Source organism: Mustela erminea, chromosome 4, assembly GCF_009829155.1.
Source record: "Mustela erminea isolate mMusErm1 chromosome 4, mMusErm1.Pri, whole genome shotgun sequence".
Taxonomy (NCBI): Eukaryota; Metazoa; Chordata; class Mammalia; order Carnivora; family Mustelidae; genus Mustela; species Mustela erminea.
This window is the reverse complement of record NC_045617.1, coordinates 141,314,335-141,331,886: the sequence shown is the minus strand read 5'-3', so window position 1 is coordinate 141,331,886 and position 17,552 is coordinate 141,314,335. Positions and strand designations below refer to the sequence as shown.

Sequence of the window (17,552 nt, the reverse complement as noted above, 5' to 3'; positions counted from 1 at the left end):
AAGAGACCCTTAAAATAGGGCTTTTAGGTCAAAATCTATTTGCATCATCAAACATAAAAGTTTGTTAGTTTGTGGACAGGGGAAGGTCTAGAATTCTTGCTGGGACACTAAGAACTTGGGTGGAGAACTTTAAAGATCCATTTGGAGTAAGCTGGTTTATCTGGCCTGACCTGAAGTTTTGGATTTTCTTCAAGTTGATCACTTCACTGAGGTTTTACATGGCATAATTAGAAGCAAAAAAAGACTCAGAGAAAAAAAGAGAAAAAGGCTGCTCATATGGTCGAAACTTTCTCCCGGCATGTCAGAGTTTTGAGTTACCATCAAATGATGCAGCCACTCAAATTTCAATGACGTAACTCATCAACCTTGGTAGATACAATTCCTGGACCAGTGTTAGACACCCCATGGGATGGACCACCTACGTGGACACGAACCACGTGATATATGCGAATGCTATGACCGAGCCACGGCACAACCAAAGCCATGAAATCACACGGTGCTTTAGATCATGTTGCACACACTTTAAATAAATCTTTTGCGTTCTGCTCCCCCACCCCATTCCAGGAGAAGCGGGGGTGGGGGTGGGTGGGAAGGAAAGCAGGGAGGGCCAGGACCAGCTCTCACCCAGCGAGGAGGGGACGCCCTTGGAGTGCTCCAGCTTCCCAGGGCTGCTGCTGCCGGCTGCGCGGTGGGTGCTGGCGCAAGACGGGCTCATGCCCACGCAGTCGGGGTAGTAGGCAGAGAGCAGGGGTGCGGCCACGCTGTCCTTCAGCAAGGGAGGGAGGATGAGCATGGAGTACCACCAGTGGTTGGACACTTCCGACACTCTCTGGAGCGGGGCAGAGCGAGACCAAGAGGCACAATGGCAGACAAGAAACAGACACGCAGGCTCAGCCGAGGACGGACGGCTTCCTGCCCCCTCACCCTCCACGGCCCCGCACCAGAGCTCGGCACACTCAGATTTAGAAATAAAGACGGCCAACGGTGCCCAGAGAGGTTTCTTAGCAGAGTTCTTCCGGATGGGCGGCAACAACCTCCTCCTGCGCCCCGCACCCACCCTCCCCCAACCCTGCCCCAACACTGACCCGCTGCCCCCCAACACCAAGTCAGTCTCCCAGCTACATCTAGGACAGCCTTCCAACCTTGCAGCAGCATCACAGGTAATGTAACAGCCAGTGCCATCCCCTAACTGCAAGCCCAGGTTTCAGCCTGACACGGGAAACTTCTCTCTGTTCAGCAATCCCTTATCACCCAAACCCCGCCCCCTTCACTAGGGATCTCGAGAGGACGGAACCCATAAAATGGGGCGGAAAAAGATCGTCCTCCTGAGAAGCTGTCAAGCAGGACTCCTTTTTGCTAGAAGCTGCTAAACACTTTCAGAGGAAGAAATACGTGACAACTATCGAAATAAGACGCTAAATGTGGAAATGAACAAAAAAGCTATTTTTGGTCTTAAACTATGTGATCACATTTCAGAGCTGATTTAACACATGGAGTCATCGGATCAAAGCATCCCCACGATGACTAACGACTGCAGTAAGAATAAAATTTCCTTGGCTTCCAGAGCTACTCTGCCGCCAAGCCCATGCTCGATGGCTGTTTTTAAACGTGATCTTGAGCGCACGATCCAAGAACTCTAAGAATCTGATACAGGAGAGCCTTGAGCCCCGGGCACCTCTGGTGTCAGTCCTCTGGGCTCCCAAGCACGTGCCACCTGCTGTCGAGCCGGGCGTTGTGGCCTCGAGGTCAGAGGGTGAGCCAGTCTGCAGAAGTATTCTGTTTGCTCCTCGGCTTTCATGGGGTGCAAGTCTGGGGCCAGCACTTCTCCGTTTAGGACGAGCCCCGACACATGCGTTAAGTGACTCCCAGCTGCTTCACACATTCTTTTACCTGCTCCGCCGTGAAGGCATGTCGGTCTGCTGTAAGCTCTCGAGGCTGCCCTCGGCCAGCCCGGGCCATACCGAAAGAGAAGCTTCAGTTCTCCCCGCAACACACCAGGGCCGCCTCTGCGGACCCCTTCCTGGTGTAGCCCCAAGGACAGGGTAAACGGAGAGTTCAGATCCCGACACTCCAAACGGACCGTGCAGAGGTAGGAATCAACCAACAGGAACCCAAGTTCTCGGGCTTCCGGGACCCACCAGAGGCCCTGCCCTCCTGCTACCTGCTCCGAGCCCTTCCTCCCCAAGAAGCCCCTTGACCATGCTCCGAGTCGTCTCTGCACAGGGGTGTGAGCAGCTCCAACAGCCACCCATGAACACATTCTACGTCCTGCTGTTCTGAGCGTGTCCCCCCCAGCGCACCCATCAGTCCCCAGGCACCTGGCTGTCACTCTGTCGGGACACCATCGAGAACCCCACTCTCACCAATACACGTACCACATAAGAAATCGTACTCGATAGAGTCAGTCCATCAGCATCTTTACACCAGGTTCCCCCCAAATCCACCTCCACCCAGAACCTCAGCACACGACCCAAATGGAAACGGGGTCCTTACAGACGTCCTCAGTCACACGGAGTAGGGTGAGCTCTAACCTCAGTGCAACTGGTGTCCTTATAGGAAGAGAAGGGACACAGCGGGGAAGACACGCAGGGAGAGGGTCATGTGAGCCCAAAGTAACCCCCGGACAAGCCAACCAACGCCAAGGATTGCTGCTGCCACCAGAGGCAGGAAAAGGCTAACAGAAGCACCCCCAGACCTTCGTGGAGGCACAGCCCTGCTAACAGCTTCACTTCAGACTCAGCCTCTGAAACTAGGAGACAACGTGCTTCTGTTGCTTAGTTTGTAGTAACGCATTACAGCAGCCCTAGGAAACGAATACAGGCGCTCAAAACTTAGAACCTGCTTGCAAAGTGAACCTGGAGCTGCCTGGGGGGCTCAGTCGGTTAAGCACCTGCCTTCAGCTCAGGTCATGATCCTGGGGTTCTGGGATCGAGTCCTGATTTGGGCTCCTTTATTTATTAGTCGGCTTCTCCCTCTGCCACTCCCCTGCCCCCTACGCTCACTCTCTCATCTCTCCCTCAAAATAAATAAATCCTTAAAAAACATTTTTTTTAAATAAAAAAATAAGGGGCACCTGGGTGGCTCAGTAGGTTAAGGCCTCTGCCTTCGGCTCAGGTCATGATCTCAGGGTCCCGGGATCAGGCCCCATATCAGGCTCTCTGCTCAGCAGGGAGCCTGCTCCCCCCCCCCCACCCCCTACCTGTCTCTCTGCCTACTTGTGAGCTCTCTCTGTCAAATAAATAAAATCTTTAAAAAAAAAAAAAAAAGTGGCCCCTGAATCCAGAGGCATAGAACAGGGGTAAAGCAGGAGATACGGCTATAAACCTGTTCTAGACTCTTCCTTAACCCTACACAAAAGTAAATAACTGGCGGATGAAATCCAGGAACTCTTCCACACTTTTTAAAGTTCCCCTATCCTAAGAATACGGCCTCTGTCCTAAAGTTCAGTGTTCTGTATACAAAAGGGTCTGAATGCCAGCAGACAGACTCATCAGGCATTGCAAATGTACTTGGCTATGTTTTCCTTTGTATCTATCTGTCTATCCAAAATCCTGAAATTATCTGGGCCACTGCTTTCCTATGGAAATGCTTGAGGGTACAACTAATTATTAAAAATACGTGGGGGGAGGCACCTGGGAGGCTGAGTCAGTTAAATATTTGATTCTTGATTTCGGCTCAGGTCTTGACCCTAGAGCTGGGAGCTCCAGCCGGCTTCGGGGTCTGCACTGGGCGTGGAGGCCATTTAAAAAATGTGTGTATCTCACACATCCCTTTATGTAACAGAATGGATTTCAAGTAGATTTAATACATGTCACTTCTCCCTTTGCCTAAAATTCAACCGCAGCCCCCAAGTTTCAGACATGTGGAAAAACCACAAATTAACACCTCTGTATTACTGAAATGCAGAATAGCTCAGAATTTCAGAATTTCAGACACTCGGAAATGCAAGACACCATTTTCTACAACAGCGTGGGATCTACCATACCGGCCAGGGCTCTGCCAGCTCCTGGAGCGAAGGTCCACAGGAGAAACGAGACCGTGAGGAGGCTCGGCCAGCCGGAGGCGCTGCTTCCCCACCCCCGCGGGCAGAGACCGAGCTCAGAATACACAAGAACACTCTCTTGCAGCTGAATCTGGGCCAAGACCATCAAATTACGGGCCTCTCGTTCTTTTCTCGGAAGGATTCAAGCGGAGATAAGGTCCCAAAAGCCGCCCATGAGAAACAAGGTAGATCTGCGGAGTAAGGCAAGCTACCTACCCACTTCTTCCCTTTTAATTCCTTTTAACGTGTGGCAATATAATTTTATTTTTCTCTATAAGGGAGGGAAGGATCACCCATGATACCATGACTCCTAACATTTTCATTACACCGGTGTCAGGTCAGATCAAAAGCCTTTGATCAGCAACCAAATAGAGAGAAACTTATGAAACTGTTATTGGCACTGACAGATAGTACTTTTATCATTGAGGGCACAATGAACTGTGGTCCAGGATGTGCTCAAATACTCACTAGATCCTCTGGAAGGGAACAATGGTCTGAGGTCTCGGGCTGCAAAAGAAAACCAACTGTTAATTAGATTTACTTATAAACTACAGGCATTAAGTGTCCGTTTGCTTTCAGTTAAGACACCCCTCTTCACCTGTGCAGCAAGTAAAAGCGACAAATGGGATAAAACAAGGCAGTGCTGAGGGCATGGAGGAGACAGCTACTGCCGTAAAGAGGTCCCGGGTGGAGAGCTGAAGGAGCGGAAGGACTTTGGGGGCAACTTGACAAAATGCACAACATATAAACGCACAATAATTTGACACTACCTTGCAGGCTGAAGACATACAAGCGATACACACAGCAGTTCACACCTGGCTAGTTTTTTGACAGGGGCTCTCAAACGTGTGCACCCACAGAAGTATTAGAAATGCTCAGGAGCACCTGAGGCGCTCAGTCCGGTAAACATCGGACTCTTGGTTTCAGCTCAGGTCGTGATCTCGGTCCTGAGACTGGCTCCCCCCGCTCAGCGAGGAGTCTGCTTGAGATTCTCTCTCCCTCCGCCCCTTCCTCCACTCCCTCTCTTTCTCTCACTCAAATAAACAAATAAAATCTAAAAGATTTTATTTATTCTGGGGGGGCAGGGAGGGAGGAGGGGCAGAGGGAGAGGGATAAGCAGGCTCCCTGCTGAGCAGGAAGTCAGATGCAGGACTCGATCCCAGGACCCTGAGATCATGACCTGAGTTGAAGGCAGATGCTTAACCGACTGAGCCACCCAGGCGCCCCAAAATAAATAAATCTTTTAAAAAAATGTTCAAAGGAGCACTATTTGTAACAGAAAAAAGCTAATCACAGCCCAGAAGTCCACCAAGAGTAGAACAGTGTTCTGTTCAAACAACAGGCCACTGGGGCGCCCGGGTGGCTCAGTCATTAAGCATCTGCCTTCCGCTCAGGTCATGATCTCAGGGTCCTGGGATCGAGTTCCCACGTCTGGCTCTCTGCTCACTGGAGAGCCTGCTTCTCCCTCTCCTCCTGACTCATGTGCTCTATCTCTGTCTCTCTCCCAAACAAATAAAAATAAAACCAAAAAAACAGCCAATGACACAGCAATGCGAAAGAACCAAGCACACACCACACACTACCGCAGGGGCACACCGCACAAACATAACGGCAACAAAGAGAGGCCCCGGAGAACGCACACTGTGTGATTCCACTTACAAGTCCAGTCAGCCAGCCCAGAGAGTAGGGGAGCAAGGGACGGAGGGTGAGAGTGAAAGGGGTGCAGGGGGGCCTCCTGCGGGGCTGGGAAAAGTTCAATTTCTGTACCAGGAGCTGGTTAAAGAGGGACTCTCCGGAGCGCCACCGAGTTCCGCATTTTGATTTGTACATTTTCTGTTTCTATGTTATACTTTAATAAAAAGGTTACCTACATCAACTGAAGACCGGCATACCCTATGGCCTGGCCAATCTGACCCCTTGGAATATTCCAGAGAAACTCTGGCATGCCGGCACCAGGGGAGGTGTGCAAAAATGCTCGCGTGCACCTCACAGCCCCAAATGAGAAACCACCCTCACGTGCACGAGCAGAACAGGTGCGCTGCGGCAGGTGGGCTTACGCACGGCAGTACTGCCCAGCAGGGAGAAGTAATGAACCAGGGCTCAAGCATCGACATGGATACTTATGGGAAAACCTCAGTGTTCAGTAAAAAGAGCAAGTCGCGGAGGAATACAAACAACAGGACATAATTCGTAACCAACACAGAAATACAGAAAATGTTACATGTTGTTTTGGTTTCATAAATATGCATGACTCTGTAACAAAAAGCAGAGGCATAATACATGCAGAATTCAGAACGCTGCAGAACACTTGCAGGGAAGGGAAGAAACAAGTACCGAGGGGCCCCCGGGGAGATACAGAGGCCTTGGCAAGGAACACTCTGCTTCTAAAACAGGGTGCTGGGGACCTGAGTGCTTGTTTTAAGTCTTTATTCCTTCTGTAGCATTAGAAACCCGCTTTTGTGTCGATGTATTAGTTCATATTAAAATGACCATATCAGGGTGTGTGGCTGTATCAGTCAGTAGAGCACATGACCCTTAAATCTCAAGGTTAGGAGGTTCAAGCCCGGAGTTGGGGATGAAGCCTACTTAAGAAAAGAAAAAGAAAAGAAAAGAAAAGAAAAGAAAAAGAGAAAGGGAAAGGGAAAGAAAGAAAATAAATGACCATATATACTTAGACACAGAAATTTCACTTCCTGGAATTGATCCTACAAGTAGACTGACAATGGCATAGATACAAAGCTATTCACTGTAGCACTGTCACTAACAGTAAACACAATTTCTTTTTTTTTTTTTTTAAGATTTTATTTATTTGTTTGACAGAGATCACAAGTAGGCAGAGAGGCAGGCAGAGAGAGGGGGGAAAGCAGGCCTCCTGCTGAGCCCAGAGCCTGATATGGGTGGGGCTCGACCTCAGAACCCTGAGATCATGACCTGAGCGGAAGGCAGAGGCTTACCCCACTGAGCCACCCAGGCACCTAACAGTAAACACAATTTAAAAGTCACCTAAATACCCTTTAGTCAGGGTAAATTCATCAGGATACACCAACTGAATGGACTATGTCCTACATGGTCTTTAAGAACAAAGAGATCTTTGTGTGCTGATATGGAAGCATCTTTATATAAACCAACAGGGGTGCCTGGGTGGCTCGGCTGACTAAGCATCCAACTCCTCATTTCAGGTCAGGTGGGATCTCAGGGTCATGGGATCACGCCCTGCTTCAGGCTCCAAGCTGGGCATGGAGTCTGCTGGAGATTCTCTCTCTCCTGCTCTGTCTCCTGCCCCCTCTGCCACTCCCTGCCTGTCTCTCCCCTTCTCTAAAAAAGATGTATTAATGACCAAAAGCAAAGCCCCAAAAGAGCAGGCGGCGCTCACTACCGTGCTGTTTAATACTGGTTTACAAATAAACCTCTCCAGACTTTGTCCTTGACAGAATGCCAAGCTGAAGACCGAAGTGACTCTGGGTCAATAAACACCATTTCAATAAATATTTCAAATGTTCAGGCTACAGATGGCAATCAGTCGAGACTGGGGCAGTAGGTCTCGAAGGGGATCTCTGGAGGGGAGAAGGAGATGAGAACAGTGATGGCATCGTCAGAAGCTGGAATTTAAGACCGCAAACCCTTCCACTTTAAGATGGTGGGAGGCTAGAGGAGAGAAAGACAATGAAGTTTTCAAAAACGGAAGAGATCTGACACCTTGGAGCCCCTGCTGGGGAAAAGTGCCTGCAGTTAAAATACATCCAACCACGTGAGGAACCGCAATAAAGAAGTGGGGACAGAAGGAACTGTGGTACAGAAATTGTGGGGGGCAGTACAAGTAAAGCCCCATGAACACAGAAGCAAGAGTAAACAATAGAGAGAGAGATTATGGTGACTGGGAATAAGTGACCCAAAACGATAACAGGCACTGGGAGTGAGGAAAAGGCGGGGTGGCCCGAAGTGTGACGTAATCTACTTTTTCCTCTTTCGTGTCCCAGTGTTAATGAGCATCTAAGACTGAAACATGCAATTTAAAAAAGAAGGGAGGGCGATTCCAACCCCCCAGCATTCTCCTCACGTATCTTCTTAATCTTTCAGGGAGATTTTATTTTATTTATTTATTTAATTTTTTTTTAAGATTTCATTTATTTATTTGAGATAGCACAAGAGCACAGAGTAAGAGGGAGAAGCAGGCTCCCCACTGAGTAGAGGGCCAGGGGGATGCGGAACTCGATCTCAGGACCCTGAGATCATGACTTGGGCCAAAGGCAGACCCTCAATGGACTGAGCCACCCAGGCACCCCTCAGGGAGATTTCAGAAACTACTATTCCTTGTGAAGAAGAAATTGTTACTCCACGTTCAGCAAGTTCTTAGTTCCCTTTGGCTTCTTTTTCTTATGTTAAGTTTGGTTGTGTGAAATGCAACCACGGAACTTCACACCAGCACATGCGGTAGTATGTGTGACATACCAAAGCGGTATGTCAGCCAGACCTTCTCCTCAGACACACTGAGGGGAATATTTTCGAATGACAATGGTGATTTCGTGATGGTGACCGCATGAGCTTGTTTTTTTGGCTATCATTTTTGTTCTTTTCTGTATTGTTTCAATGTTTCAAAGATGAGCACATGTCATTTTTCTAAAAAACAAGCTCATTCTACAGAAAACCTTGGGGTATTCCCAAGCAGTTCAAGTTGAAGAAAGTGAAAAAGACACGGACCACAGGAAGGAAAATCAAGTAAATTGGAAAAGGGACACAGATGACCTGAAGATGAGTAGAAACGACGTCAGAAAAAAAAGAAAAGAAAAGAAAAGAAAAGAAACGACGTCGAAATTGTACTTTCTGTTACCACAGGTGAATGAGAAGAGGGATGGCGCAGAACTCCAAACCCAGCTAAACCAGAGCCAGGACAAATTATTTTCATATAAACCCTGCATGTAAAACATACTTACTGTTTAGTAACATAACATCATCAGGCAAACCATCCAAGGTATCTGTTTAATCCTTTCGAACAATTGTCTGGAAGCTTCACAAAAGCACGTTGGGTAAGAATGGCCCCAAGGATAGTATCTATTAAAATAGTCTGCTATTTTTGACTGCTCCCTGGCCCAGCTCTCTTTTTAAATACAATGGAATCCACTTGAGAAATCATCTGAGGCACAGGTGCTAGTCGTTAAGCTCAGGGTACACAATACTGATCAGCTCACCTGACACTCCAACCCCGATCCCCGTCTCTGGACCCACTCAGCCTGGAAAATGAACTACCCAGCCCCCACATCAGGCCCCTCCCTCGTTCTCCTCTCCTGTCCCGCAAATGGCTTCTGCTCCAAAGGTCCAGCCCAAGCACCAATTCAGGTGCTGAACGGAACAGCTTCAGCACAGGACTTGCCAACTCCGGAACCCTGGCCCCCCCGGCTTAGATCTGTGCTTTCTATCCTTTCCTCCCAAACTGCCAACATCAAAAATGAAACAGGGGTACCACCACAGATCCCACTGAGAGGAGAATGAGGGAACAGTGCAAGCAACTCTAACAAGTCTGACAGTGAAGATAAAATACATTTCTTCAAAAACACAACTGGCGGGGCGCCTGGGTGGCCCAGTGGGTTAAAGCCTCTGCCTTCGGCTCAGGTCATGATCCCAGGGTCCTGGGATCGAGTCCCGCATCGGTCTCTCTGATCAACAGGGGGCCTACTTCCCTCCAACCCCACCGCCTGTCTCTCTGCCTACTTGTGATCTCTCTCTCTCTCTCTGTCAAATAAATAAATAAATCTTAAAACAAAACAAAACAAAAGACGTAGAGAAAGTTTCTAACAAAATCCAACATCCATTCATAACAAAACATTCTCAGCAAAGTAGGGAAAGAGAGGAACTTCTTCAGTCTGATCAAAGACATCTATGAAAAGCTACAGCTGGCACTATACATAATGATAAAATACTGAACACATTTCTCCTAAGTCAGGAACAAGAAAAGATAGCTGTTCTCCAACTTCTACTCAACACTGTGCTGATGGTCGTGGCCAAAGTAATAAGGCAAGAAGAAGAGCAAGCCCAAAAATTTAGTTTTTAAAAAAAGCACAAGAGTTGCTATGATGGTAGAAAATCCAAAGCACCTCGACAAAAAGATCTTTGAAATTTAATAAGTGAATTCAAGAAAATCTCTGGGTAGAAAGTCAACCCATACAAGCAACTTGTATCTCTACATAATTTTAACAAACAACTTGAAAATAAAGTTAAAAATAAATTCCACTTATAATTACAGAAAAAAGCAAAATATCTAGAAATAAATTTAACAAAGGACACCCTCAGTGAAAAACTAGAAAAACACTATGGAGAAAATTAAAAAGCCTGAAAAGATGGAGAGATATACCATGCTCATGGATCAGAACAGACGTTGGCAAACATTTTCTGTAAAGGGCTAGACAGTAAATACTTTAAAGCCTGTGTATCGTACAGTCTACATCACAAACCCCTTACCACTGGAGCACGAGAGCAGCCACAGACAATACATAAAGAATGAGCATGGCTGTGTTCCAATAAAACTTTATTTTCAGAGGGGAAGATGACAGCAGAGGAGGAGGACCCTAGGCTTGCCCCGACCCACAAATAAAACTAGACCATCATCAAGTCATCCTAAATATCCCAGAAATTGATCTGAAGACTGACAGAACAAACTCCACCACTAAAGCGAGAGAAAAGGCCACACTGAGGAAGGTGGGAGTGCAGAGATGCAGCTTGGAGGAGAAATGGATCCTGGCCACTGCAGCAGGGAGGAGGGGCTGTGGTTGCAGAGACCGACTGACACACGGGGGAGTGCACGGAGGCAACGAATCCCCGTAGCAACTGGCTTGGAAAGTAAGAAAGACCAAATCTCTTGAGTTCTTGCAACCAGCAGGACTTAAAGTCGGGAGTTCTAAAGGTCAATGGGGTTGACTGGGATACAGCGCGGAAGCTATCAGCGTTACTCTTGGAGAGGAGGAAGGGCAAATCGTCCTCAGACACGCAGCACGGATGAAAGAGGGATCTGAAGAGCCCCTGGGGCACACAGTGGGGAGGTTCGGTGCTCATCTCAGAACGTGTCCCAGAGAAGCGGTGATCATGGAGAGATACCTCTGGGAACAAAGGAACTGGCAGGAGCCATTTCTCTTGTCCATCCTTGGCACTGACACAGAGACACACCCATGGGAACCAGCCCAGGGCCCACACTCATTACCTAACTTGCTGAGGTCAAGCCTCTCCCCAGCCCTGTGTTCCAGGAGAACCAACCATCCCAGTCACATTGGCCTAAATCCCAGCATGGCAGGCCCATGTCCCCCCAAAAGCCAGTGCAAGCCCTACCCACACTGCATCACCCCAGCCTGGAGGTTTTTGAGGCCTCGGTTCTGGTGGCAGTGATGACTGTCCCATTTCACAAGCAAACCAGAACACATCTAGTTAAAATGCACATCAGGCCAGGAACCAAACACTGCCCACAACAGGCAAAGAGGGCCTCTGCAGAGGACTAGCCTGAAGGATAAAGTGTCCAGGACACACCTGCAGAGTGCTCAAAAGCACATGCTGGAGACAGTCCCAGAAGCGCCAGGCCTTGGGGAACAGAAGACACTACAACAGCAGGGCACTGCAGGACCTCTTCTTCATAAGGCCACTACCCTCAAGAACAGATGTAGCTGATTTTCCCAACACACATAAACAGGCACAGAGACTCAGACAAGATGAGAAGACAGAGGAAGGTGTCCCAAATTAAAGAAAAGGACAATGCCACAGCCAGAGCTCTAACGGAAACAGAAGTAACATGCCTGATAGAGAATTTAAAGCAATGATCATAAAGATCCTCACTGAACTTGAGAAAAGAGTAGAGGACAACACTGAAACCCTTGACCCAGAGAAAAGGAATAACATGGCAGAGTGAAATGAATTGATACAATTAACAGCAGGATGTGCTCGCTTCGGCAGCACATATACTAAAAACAGCAGGATGAAAGAAGCAGAGGAAAGAATGAGTGATGTAGAAGACTGAGTAATGGAAAGTAATCAAGCTGAACAAAAGAGAGAAAAGACTTATGTAAATAAGAATAGACTTAGAGAACTCACTGACTTCATCAAACGTAACAACTTTCCTATTATAGGAGCCCTGGAAGAGAAAAAGGAGAGAGAGAGAGAAGGAGGCAGAGAATTTACTTGAAGAGATAATAGCTGAGTGGCACCAGGGTGGCTCTGTCACTAAAAAATCCTACTGTAGATGTTGGCTCATGTCATGTTCTTCAGGTCATGGGATTAAGCCCCAGTCGGGCTCTGCACTCAGTGTGGAGTCCACTAGTCCCTCTCCCTCTCCTGGCTAGCACATTCGCTCTCTCTCTCAAATAAGTAAATAAATAAAATCTTATATAAAAAAAAAAAAGAAAGAAAGAAAAGAATAGCTCAAAACTTCCCTAATCTGGGGAAGGGAAGAGATAACTAGATCCAGGAGGCACAGAGAACCCCCAGTAAAATCAACAAAAGCCGATCCATACCAAGACACACTATAATTAGAATGGTAAAAGATAGTGATAAGGAAAAAATATTAAAAGCAGTAACACAAATGAAGACAGTTATGTAGAGAAAGGAAACCCCAAAAGGCGAGCCACAAATTTTTCAGCAGAAACTTTCCAAGGCAGAAAAGAGCGGCGTGCTAGATAGTCAAAGTGCTGAATGGGAAACACATGCAGCCAAGAATACTCTTCCCAGCCAGGCTATAATTCAGAATGGAAGGAGAAACAAGGAGTTTCCCAGACAAACAAAACCTACAGGAGTTCACGGCAACTAAACCGGCCTCGCAAGTAATATTACAGGGGACTTTTTGAGTGAAAAGGAAAGACCAAAAATGGTTGTATGAGGGTAGGAAACACACAAGCAGTAAAAATGAGTATATCTGTAAAAAATTAGTCAAGGAGAACACAAAATAAAAGGATGTAAAACATGACACCCTATACCTACAAACGTGGGGAAGACAGGAGAAAAAACTGGGTTCAAACCTAAATGACCGTCCACTTAATAGAGACTACTATGGGACTAAATTGTACAAACTTAATTTTTGGTAACCACAAATCAAAAACCACTAGCAAATATGCAAAGAACAAAGAGAAAGAAATCCAAATATATCTCTAAAGAACACCAGCAAACTATGAAAGAGAAAAAGAAAGGATGAGAGAAAAACTTCAATACAAATGACAAAATAATGAAATGGCAATAAATATGTATCTATCAATGATGACACTGAATGTACATAAACTAAATGCTCCACTCAAAAGACACAGTGTGACAGAATGGATTAAAAAACAGGACTCGTGGGGCACCTGGGTGCCTGCTTCTTCCTCTCTCTCTGCCTGCCTCTCTGCCTACTTGTGATCTGTCTGTCAAATAAATAAATAAAATCTTAAAAAAAAAAAAGAAAGAAAGAAAGAAAGAAAAAACAGGACTCGTGTACATGCTGCCTACAAGAGACTCATTTTACACCTAAGATTTAAAGTCAGAAGGTGGAGAAACATTTATCAGGCAAACGGATCTAAAAGAATGCTGCAGTAGCAATACTTCTATTGGACAAAATAGACTTTAAAAGAAAGCCTGGGGGCACCTGGGTGGCCCAGTGGGTTGAAGCCTCTACCTTCGGCTCGGGTTGTGGTCCCAGGATCCTGGGATCAAGCCCCGCATCGGGCTCTCTGCTGAGTGGGAGTCTGCTTCCTCCTCTCTCTCTGTCTGCTTCTCTGCCTACTTGTGATCTCTGTTTGTCAAATAAATAAATAAAATCTTTAAAAAAAAAGAAAAAAAAAGAATGCCTGTAAAAATTAACAAGTCAGGGAATGACAGATGCTGGTGAGGATGCAGAGAAAGGAGACCCCCCTATGCTGTTGGTGGGAAAGCATGCTGGTACAACCACTCTGTAAAACAACATGAAGCTTCCTCAAAAAGTTGAAAATAGAGCTACCCTATGACCCAGCAATCACACTACTGGGTATTACCCCAAGACACAAATGCAGTGATCCAAAGGGGCACACGCATCCGAATGTTCCTAGCAGCAATGTCCACAATAGCCAAACTATGGGAAAAACCTAGATGTCCATCGACAGATGAATGGATAAAGAAGATGTGGTATATATACACAATGGAATACTATGCAGCCATCAAAAGAAATAAAATCTTGCCATTTGCGATGACATGGATGGAACTAGAGGATATTATGCTGAGCGAAATAATCAGAGAAAGACAATTATCATATGATCTCCCTGATATGAGAAAGTTGAGAGGCAACGTGGGGGGTAGAAAAAGAATAAATGAAACAAGATGGGATCGGGAGGGAGACAAACCATAAGAGACTCTTAATCTCACAAAACAAACTGAGGGTTGCTGGGCGGAGGGGGGTAGGGAGAGGGTGGTGGGGTTATGGACATTAGGGAGGGTATGTGCTATGGTGGGTGCTGTGAAGTGTGTAAACCTGGTGATTCACAGACCTGTAGCCCTGGGACTAATAATACATTATATGCTAATTTTAAAAAAATTAAGAAAAAAAGAAAGTCTATAATAAGAATCAAAGAAGGACACTAAAATAAAGGGGACAATCCAACAAGAAAATATAACAATTGTAAATATGTATGCACCTGGGGCACCTAGGTGACTCAGTTAAGTGTCCAACTCTTGGTTTGGGCTTGGGTCACAGTCTCAGGGTCAAGGGGCTGAGCCCTACATTGGGCCTCTTGCTCAGCTCAGAGTCAGCTTGAAATTTTCTGTCTTTCTTTCTGCACCCCCCTCGCTCTTTAAAATACATAAAATCTTTTTTTTTTTTTAAGATTTTATTTATTTATTTGACAGACAGAGATCACAAGTAGGCAGAGAGGCAGGCAGAGAGAGTGGAGGAAGCAGGCTTCCTGCCAAGCAGAGAGCCCAATGCAGGGCTCGATCCCAGGACCCTGGGATCATGACCTGAGCCAAAGGCAGAGGCTTTAACCCACTGAGCCACCGAGGTGCCCCTAAAATAAAATCTTTAAAAAATATATATTTATGCACCCAACATAGGAGCTCCCAAACACACAGAACAGTTAATAACAAAAATAAAGGACTAATCAATAATACCAAAGTAGTACGGCACTTTAACACCTGACTTACATCGATGGACAGATTGTCTAAACAGGAAGTTAACAAGGGAACAATGGTTGAGCGTTACACTGTAATAGTATGACAACTGTATCTCTTAAACTCTTAAGAGATATATTGAGAACATTACATTCTAAAGCAGCAGAATACACACTCTTTTCAAGTACACATGGAACCATCTCCATAACAGATCCCATACTGGGCCACAAAACAAGCCTCAACAAATTGAAAAGATCAAAGTCGCACCATACATCTTTTCTCACTGCACTGCTATGAAACTAGAAGTCAACCCCAAGAAAAAAATCTGGGAAGGACACATGGACATGGAGGTTAAGTAACATGCTACTAAACAATGAATGGGTCAACCAGGAAATACGAGAAGAACTTTTAAAAGTACATGGAAACAAGTAAAAGTGAAACACAATGATTCAAACCTTTGAGACACAGCAAAAGCAGTCCTAAGAGGGAAGTATATAGCAACAGAGGTCTACCTCCAGAAGCAAGAAAAAGCGCAAACAACTTAACCTTACACCTAGAGGAACTAGAGAAAGAACAACAAATGAAGCCTAAAGCCAGCAGAAGGAAGGAAAAAACAAAGATTAGGGCAGAAATAAGTAATACTGAAACAAAATATACAATAGAACAGATCGATGAAACCAGGAGCTGGTTCTTTGGGAAAAAAAACCAAAAATCCAAAAGAACAACCAATGAAATTGATAAATGTCTAGATGGACTCATTGAGAAAAAAAAGAGAAAGGACCCAAATCACAAGCGAGAGAGGAGAAATAAAAACTAACCTTAAAGAAATATAAATAATTGCAATGGTATATTATAAAAAACAATATGCCAACAAATTGGACAACCTAGAAGAAATGGATAAATTCACAGGAACCTATAACCTACCAAAACTGAGGCAGGATATAACACAAAATTTGAACAGACCAATTACCAGCAAAGAAAGCAAATCAGTAACAACAAAAACAATAAAAGCTCCCAACAAACAAAAATCCAGAACCAGATGGCTTCACAGCTGAATTCTACCAAACATGTATTTTTTATTTCTTATTTTTTTTAAAAGATTTTATTTGAGAAACAGAGAGCACAAGCAGGGGGAGAGGCGGAGGGAGAGGGAGAAGCAGACTCCTCGTTGAGCAGGGAGCCTGACAGGGGCTCAACCCCAGCACTCTGAGATAGGACTTGAGCTGACACAGTCATTTCACCGACTGAGCCACCCTGGCGCTCCTCTACCAAACATTTAAGGAAGAGTCAATACCCATTCTTCCCACACTATTCCAAAAATTAGAAAAGGAAGGAAAACTTTCAGATTTATTCTGCGAGGCCAGCATTATTACCCTGGTATCAAAACCATATAAAGACACCACAAAAAAGAGAATTACAGGCCAGTATCTCTGATGAACATAGATGCAAAAATCCTCAACAAAATACTAGCAAGCCAGATCTAACAATATATTAATTCACCATGATTAAGGGACACACATTCCCGGGCTGCAAGAGTGATTGAATATTAACAAATCAATGTGATACATCACATTGATAAGAGAAAGGGTAACTACTATCTGCTACTATCATTTCAATAGATGCAGAAAAGGCACTTGACAAAGTACAATATCCACTCATAATAGAATCCCTCAGGCGCCTGGGTGGCTCAGTTGTTAAGCATCTCCTTTCAGCTCAGGTCAAGATCCCAGGGGGTCCTGGGATCGAGCCCTGCATCCGGCGCCCCCTCAGTAGGAAGCCTGCCTGCTTCTCCCTCTCCGACACCCCCTGCTTGTGTTCCCTCTCTTGCTGTTATCTCTCTCTGTCAAATAAATAAGTAAAATCTTGGGGAAAAAAAATCAAAAAACAAAAACCCTCAACAAAGCAGGTTTAGAGGGCACGTACCTCAACATAATAAAGGCTACATAGGAAAAACCCACAGCTGGTATCATCCTCCAAGGGGAAAAACGGAGCTTGTCCTCTAAGATGAGTAAGACAAGGATGCCACTCTCACCATTTTTATTCAACATAGCACTGGAAGTCCTAGCCACAGTCATCAGACAACAAAAAGAAATAAAAGGCATCCAAATAAGTAAGAAAGAAGTAAAACTTTCACTGTTGGCAGACGACAGGATGCTACACACAAAAAACTTGAAAGACAACAAAAAACTGCTAGATTGGATCAACAAATTCACAGGATACAAAATTAATCTATAGAAATCTGTTGCATTTCTATACGCCAATAATGATGAAGCGGAAAGAGAAATTAAGAAAACAATTCCATTTACAACTGTGCCCAAAATAATAAGATACCTAGGAATAAGCATAACCAAAGCAGTGAGAACCTGTACTCTGCAAACTGTAAACCACCGATGAAAGAAACTGAAGATGACACAAAGAAATGGAAAGACAT

At 45.5% G+C, this 17,552-nt stretch overlaps 1 protein-coding gene across 3 annotated transcripts in view; it reads right to left on the bottom strand.

The window, feature by feature from the left end:
• KDM1B (lysine demethylase 1B) overlaps positions 1-17,552 on the bottom strand; it is a 60,799-nt gene that overhangs the window by 27,342 nt on the left and 15,905 nt on the right. For 2 of the 3 annotated variants that reach the window (XM_032341195.1, XM_032341196.1), the window contains exons 7-8: positions 4,511-4,549; positions 625-829 (exon numbers count right to left, since the gene is read on the bottom strand). In XM_032341195.1, the coding sequence (XP_032197086.1) occupies positions 625-829; positions 4,511-4,549 (244 nt within the window). The remainder of the gene's footprint in view (positions 1-624; positions 830-4,510; positions 4,550-17,552) is intronic. The other variant, XM_032341197.1, reaches the window with a different exon arrangement.